At 39.1% G+C, this 6,285-nt stretch overlaps 1 protein-coding gene across 1 annotated transcript in view; it reads left to right on the top strand.

The window, feature by feature from the left end:
• The window catches only part of ABCB11 (ATP-binding cassette, sub-family B (MDR/TAP), member 11), a 38,171-nt gene that overhangs the window by 27,025 nt on the left and 4,861 nt on the right, over positions 1 to 6,285 (top strand). Inside the window, 3 exon segments of the mRNA XM_009076158.1 lie at positions 2,268 to 2,372; positions 2,471 to 2,632; positions 4,671 to 4,946. Coding sequence (XP_009074406.1) covers positions 2,268 to 2,372; positions 2,471 to 2,632; positions 4,671 to 4,946 — 543 coding nt within the window.

The following is a 6,285-nucleotide window of genomic DNA, read 5'->3' as shown; positions in this document are numbered from 1 at the left end:
AAAGAGTGAGTGAATGAATGAATCCCCCAGTATCTGAGCTATGGATAGAAAAGTGTTGATAAAATGCTTCTACGAGCAGTGCCAGCAATCTGTCAAAAGAAAGATTGACATATATGTTTTTTGGGGGGGAGTTGTTTTGGCCTAGACATTTCTCTTTGGGAAGTTGCTCAGGACTTTGAATCACATTTCCTTGCAGTCTGACATTTGATAGCTAAGATCCTGGAAGGGGCAGAGCAAAAGACGTTCCAGTCCCTGTTGATCCACTTAGTAGCTCCTGGCCAACATGCTTGGCCTTTTAGTAGCCATAGGTGTGCTACCTCCAAACAACTTTTTGAGTATCTAGACCTCATGCCAAGGACTGTAGCTTTCACTAGACACCAGGTGGGACACTGCTATATGCATTCTGCAATGAATCTAACCTTTGATTCCTTTTGAGAGAGGTCTTCTAGACACTGAGAGGTCTGGGGCTGATGTCATCCTGCAAGATGCTAAATACCTTCATTGCCAAGGGTGAATTTCTTCTCTTGAAGGTCTCAATCCATCAAAAGAGAGAAGCTGCAAGAAAAAGCAAGCCATAATGAATATGAGCAAAATCCAACATCTGTGTTTCGTTATTCACAAATTTAAAATATTTCTGCCTGGTGTCAAGGCAGTCAGGCAGATGGAATATGCATCTGCTTTCCAAGCTGTCTGAGTATCTGCAATGTTGTTGTGTCAGACACGTGGGCTTGTACTGTGGGACAAATATGCTGAAGCAGTGAGGGTTAAAAGTCTCCACAGCTATGAAGTAAAAGGATAAATTTAGCAAAGTCTGCCCTGAACATTTTCAGAAATGAATCCCCAGAAGTCAATGAAGTACTGGATAATACTGGATATGTACCTTTTGAACAAATTTCTAGTAGTTTCTTCTTACTTATGCTTTGTTTCTCCCTGTGGAATTGTCTCAGAGTATGGAAAATGGACAGCACAGCATTGGAACAGCTCTTAGTTTGAAACACTAAGGGTTGTTTTGATGTTACCACTTTGGATTTAGCAGGATTTATTTTGTTGCCAAGGTACCAATGTACAAAGAAAAAATACTTTAAGTGGAATTCCCACTAGAGAACAGCTATTTCTTTTCTCAAATTCATGCTCTAATTCCTCTCTGTTACTTTGATGCATAGTTCACTTTGAACTGTAAATTACAAGACTAGTACTTAGGTTTATTTTCATGTGATTTTTATATTTTGGAGCTGGAATGAAAATTCCATCTCCTTCTACTGTTGAATTCTTACCTAGAAGATTTTAGGCTGGTTTTGATATAAGCAAAAGTCAAATGCATAAGTTCTTTTTGAATTATACCTTACAGATAACAGATTGAGAGATTAGTCAATTTATAGTAATTTTTACCTATCAAATCCAATGCAAATTAATTTAAGGTTAGTGGATAAGTACAGATGTGACCTACACCTGGAAAGAGTAGATAAGAGAATAGCAGAAATAGTTTAACAACTTCAGATAGGTAAACTGACATTCATAGTAACTGCTCTGACTGAAAGGAATTGTTAAAGGATGGCTGCTTACATTTGGACCACTACTTCAGCACCAGCTAGTAACATTGGCAGCTGTTGAAAAAGACCAGATATTACGAATGAGAGGACAATACTATGGACACTGGTGCTGAATGGGGTGAAGGGGCTCTGCTTTAAGCACTAATGACTTTTCTCAAGTGCCCAACAGTAAGTGAATGTCTTGTATCCACACTCCTTTAGTAACAGACAGTTAAGTTCCTCTTGGAGCCTACCTATGGCAATTACAGCTCCTGTTAGTGTTGTGCAGGGAGTCATGCTAGGGTACAATTATTTACACAGACTTTATTTTGTACAGCCCAATAAAGCTGCAATGAGCATAGACCAGAGAGGAGGTAAGGTGCTGCTGTGCTGTTGCTTTGTTGCTATGCTATTTATTTCATTGCTATTCCCTGGTTATTGCTGTTTAGAGTGGAGTTAATTGGTTAATTACAACTAGGGATGGGCCACAAGTAAAAGCAGTGTGTGCAGACACTCAGAATAATAAACTTGTTGGTTAACAGGAGTACAACCCAATATGTTTTAACCCAGGCTCACCTTAGGAAAAAATAAGGCCTTTGCAGGGGGTGAGGGGGAGGTCCTGTTCTGGCTTTGGTTCTAGAGTGGGCTTCTGCACTTGGCAAAAGGGAGTCAAAAACAAACTTCACACATAGCAAAACTGACATTTCTAATACAATGCCACCTTTTTTTTCCCCAAAGACCTTCTCCATTCTTGATGAAGAAAAACAAAAAGTCCAGATCAATGGTGTCTGCGTGCTCTTTGTCTTAGTCGGAGTTCTTTCATTTTTCACACAGTTTCTACAGGTAATAGCAATCCAATATGCATAAATTTGGGGTTTGAACCCTTACTCTGTGGGTATCTATTTCTGGAGAATGTTTGTATTTATTCTCATGCACCCCAGGGATACACCTTTGCCAAGTCTGGTGAGCTGCTTACAAGACGGTTAAGGAAAATTGGTTTCCAGGCTATGCTAGGGCAAGACATTGGTTGGTTTGATGACAGGAAGAACAGCCCTGGTGCTTTGACTACAAGACTTGCAACAGATGCCTCACAGGTCCAAGGGGTAAGACTTGACAGCTCAAGAATTGTTTTACTATTCTGCTATTTACTATTGTTTAACTATTCTGCTATTTTATGTTATGTAATTTATTCTGCTATTTGCTATTGTTTAACTATTTACTATTGTTACTATAAGCACTGATTGAAGGCCTATTTTGGCACATAGCCACAGAAACTCTCTAGTGTGCAACCAGCAAGGGCAATGTAGATCAGTCCTTGGTCAGCCAATTAAGCTGTTTCTATTTATAAGATTGTCGACCTGGAACTAATATAATGGTATTTCCTAAAGGCAAAAATAGGGTCACAATTTACTGCCTGTTATTCCTGCCTGTACTGCTAGAACAAGAACACAAAAATCAATAAACTACCAACCATCACTGGAACAGGAAGGAGCACCAAGTGCAAAAGATTACTTTTTTTTTTGTTCTGGAGATCAATTAGTTTTATGCCATAATGCTAAAGTGTTTATTTCAAAAGTATGTCAAGCTAGGATTTTAATCACATTCATCACTAATAATATTTTTCAGTTTTCAGCACGGTATTTTCCACGTTGTGGCAGTTTTGAGTTAAACTGACGGCCCATGTGAAAAAACAGTTTGCACTACTGGCTAGTGCTCCAGCCAGGAACTCTGCAGCCAGTTTCAGTGTTAGAGAAAGTGAAACACTAACTTCATTTATTGAGCTCTGTAGTGGGTGAGGGTTAAATCATTCTGAGTTACAATTATTACCTATCAGAATTGACCCTTTGCAAGCAATTTTCAAGAAACAAAGAAGGAGACAAGCAGATTTCTTTGTTACAAAAATTGTCCTGTTTCAGCTTGATTGAAGACGGTAGGTTAGTTTTAAGAACAGCTAATGGATGGTTTAATAATTTATAAAAAAAATTAGAGGAAACATTTCCAAAACCCCTTTTTTAGGAATTTCTACAGAATCAGAGAAAGCAGCTGCAAACCTTAGAGGCACTTATAGGGCATATTTTAATTGAAATAAATAAACTTTTAAACACTGACTGAACCATTTAATAGCCTCCTAAGGGACACCTTTGTTTGAAGCCCATGCAGACAGTGGGGCACAGCCATTCCAGCCACAGCTCAGGGCCAGGGGGACAGGAACAGAGCTACCTGAGCAGCAGTGCCCTCCACCTTTCACTGCCTAACGCAAGAGCTTAGCCAGCTGCTGCCATTGCACAGTTAGCTGAAGGTGAGAAGGTGCACACAAGCCTCCAGGGTCTGAAGATGTCTACATTTGCACCAGGAGTCAGAAAGTGAACTCTGGAATGTGTGTAGGGCATTAGAGCTGCAGGGTCCAGAAGAGCAGCCCTATGGATGCTCCTTTTTGTAGTTTCTGCAGAGTTGGGAGGTGTACCTGCTACTGTGGCCAGGCACAAGGCACCTTGCCCTGTTGCTGCAGCTCAGAGGAGAAGTACATGATGTTTATTTTGTGCTGCAAGTTCATATCCTGCAACTGAATTTGACTGAAAATCATCAAGGATATCAAATGTACATTTTTATTCTAATACATAGCAACATAGTTCCTATCTACTGCTATGAAAGGAAATAACTTCTGAGTAAATAAGTCAAGCTTATTAAAAAGAACAGTGTACTTGAAGTACATAAGGAGAAGAGGAATGCATTCAATAAAGGTGATGTCAAAGCCATATTTAAAATTTTTCCTTAATAAAGAGACAGGCAGAAATGCAACATTGTTTCATGCTTTCTTGGTGATGCTTCTTACTGATTTTAGCACAGCTGAGGCTTTGTTGTTAACAGCCAAGTGTTCTGTTTATTATTTAAATACAAATATTCCTCAATGAAAAATTTGGTGAGTGAAAGGAATATTGGACGTTTGCAGTCTTCCTCTTGCTACAGCTAACTGGAAGCAGCATATCCAAACTGGCTCAATTCCAATGCAGTCAGCAGCTGATGGTGCCTTATGGTATTTTAATATATAGTTTTCTCAAGTTTTATAGGAAAATTTATTAAAAGTTTGATGCAGTTACTATTGGAGTACAAGTCAGTCATCCCTGTTTCTTTTCTTCAAAGGCAACTGGATCGCAGATAGGAATGATTGTCAATTCCTTTACTAACATTGGAGTGGCTATGATCATTGCTTTCTACTTCAGCTGGAAACTGAGTTTAGTTATACTGTGTTTCCTGCCATTTTTGGCCTTATCTGGAGCTGTGCAGGCTAAAATGCTGACAGGATTTGCCTCGCAGGACAAGAAAGCACTGGAAGCTACTGGACGGGTAATGCTATTTAAAGACTAATTTATATCTGCAGTCACGGGTAGTTGAAAAATCAGGCATTTGGGACCATCAGTAATTAAAATGTAATGAAACTGGCAATGTTTTTGCAAATTAGTTGTAATATTTCAGCTTGTCAAACCAAACACCACTGGGAACTCCCTAACTGCAAAGGCACTTGCATGGAATGTGACTGACCTTTCAAAGTTCCTGGGCTGAATTGGTAGACACAGATCTCTCAGCAGTCTCCCCTTTGTTGGGTTTTATTTAAACACCCATTTGTTGATGCCCTGTGATTCTGCTGTGCTCAGAAAGCTGTGATACTTATTCACTTAGAAATCCTCACATCTGAGAATTCAGCACTGAACCACAGATCAGCACAATTGTACGATCAGTGGGTCCCACTAGCTGAAGAATTAAGCTAGTAGCCCTTACCTGCTTAAGAATCCCTGATTCAGAATTACCTGATCCCACTGTCTGCATTTAGAATGATTTAACTATTTAGATGAAGTCATAAACCAAAATACTGTCTTGACAAGGAGAGAAACTTCACTGATGAGTCAAGGCATCAGTTTTGACTCAACAGAATGACCCAGAGGCTGTGATGAAAAGGACACTCTATGCTTCAGCAGTTTAGGTGATGACTGAATGTGTCTGGTGTTATGTGTCAATTTATTTGTCAGCACTGCATCCAAATGCTAAAAGGACTGAGTCCTTCCACAGCGACTGCTCATCAGCCATGCTAAACATGGAAAAGCCCAGTCTGCACAGTCCAATTTGCAGGACCTACTTATTTGCTCTTCACATCGTATAATGATGTAAGAGATTTGACTCTTAATTTTGGCCAGGAAAAAAACCCTGAAATAGGATGTAATATTTTTAATTATTTATATTCAGATCTTTTCCTATGTACTGAAAAGATTCATATACCACACTATTGCTTTCCAAAGGAAAGTGTCACATTATGAAGCTACCATCAAAGTCCAGGCAAACAACAGCATTTTAAAACAATTTCATAATAATATTACTTGAGATAAGTAGGGTGAAATCAGGACCAAACAAGCTGTCCATTTACTTCTATAGCTGAAACTGCAGTGCTCTCTTTTTTTGGGACAGAAACCCAAATTCTGACTGGCAATATATCATAATATGAAACTTTCAATTAATTAAAGCTCCACAGAAGTTTCCATGGAGATTATCTCATAATTTCTTGTGTTGCATTTTTCTATGTACAAGGCAAACATTTGCTCACTCTTTGCCTATGTACAAGGACAAAATCCCTGGGAAATTTGTCACTGATGATTTATATGTTCCATCTCATCAGCCATAAGAGGTGAGGACATAAGAGGTGGAGGGAGGTGAGCAGGTGAGGAAAGGTAGTAAATTCAAGTGGTTTTAATTTATGAAACAGAAG

This window comes from Acanthisitta chloris, unplaced genomic scaffold (assembly GCF_000695815.1).
Source record: "Acanthisitta chloris isolate BGI_N310 unplaced genomic scaffold, ASM69581v1 scaffold10906, whole genome shotgun sequence".
In the NCBI taxonomy this organism is placed as follows: Eukaryota; Metazoa; Chordata; class Aves; order Passeriformes; family Acanthisittidae; genus Acanthisitta; species Acanthisitta chloris.
Note: the sequence above shows the minus strand (reverse complement) of the source record. Positions and strands in the feature narration are given on the sequence as shown.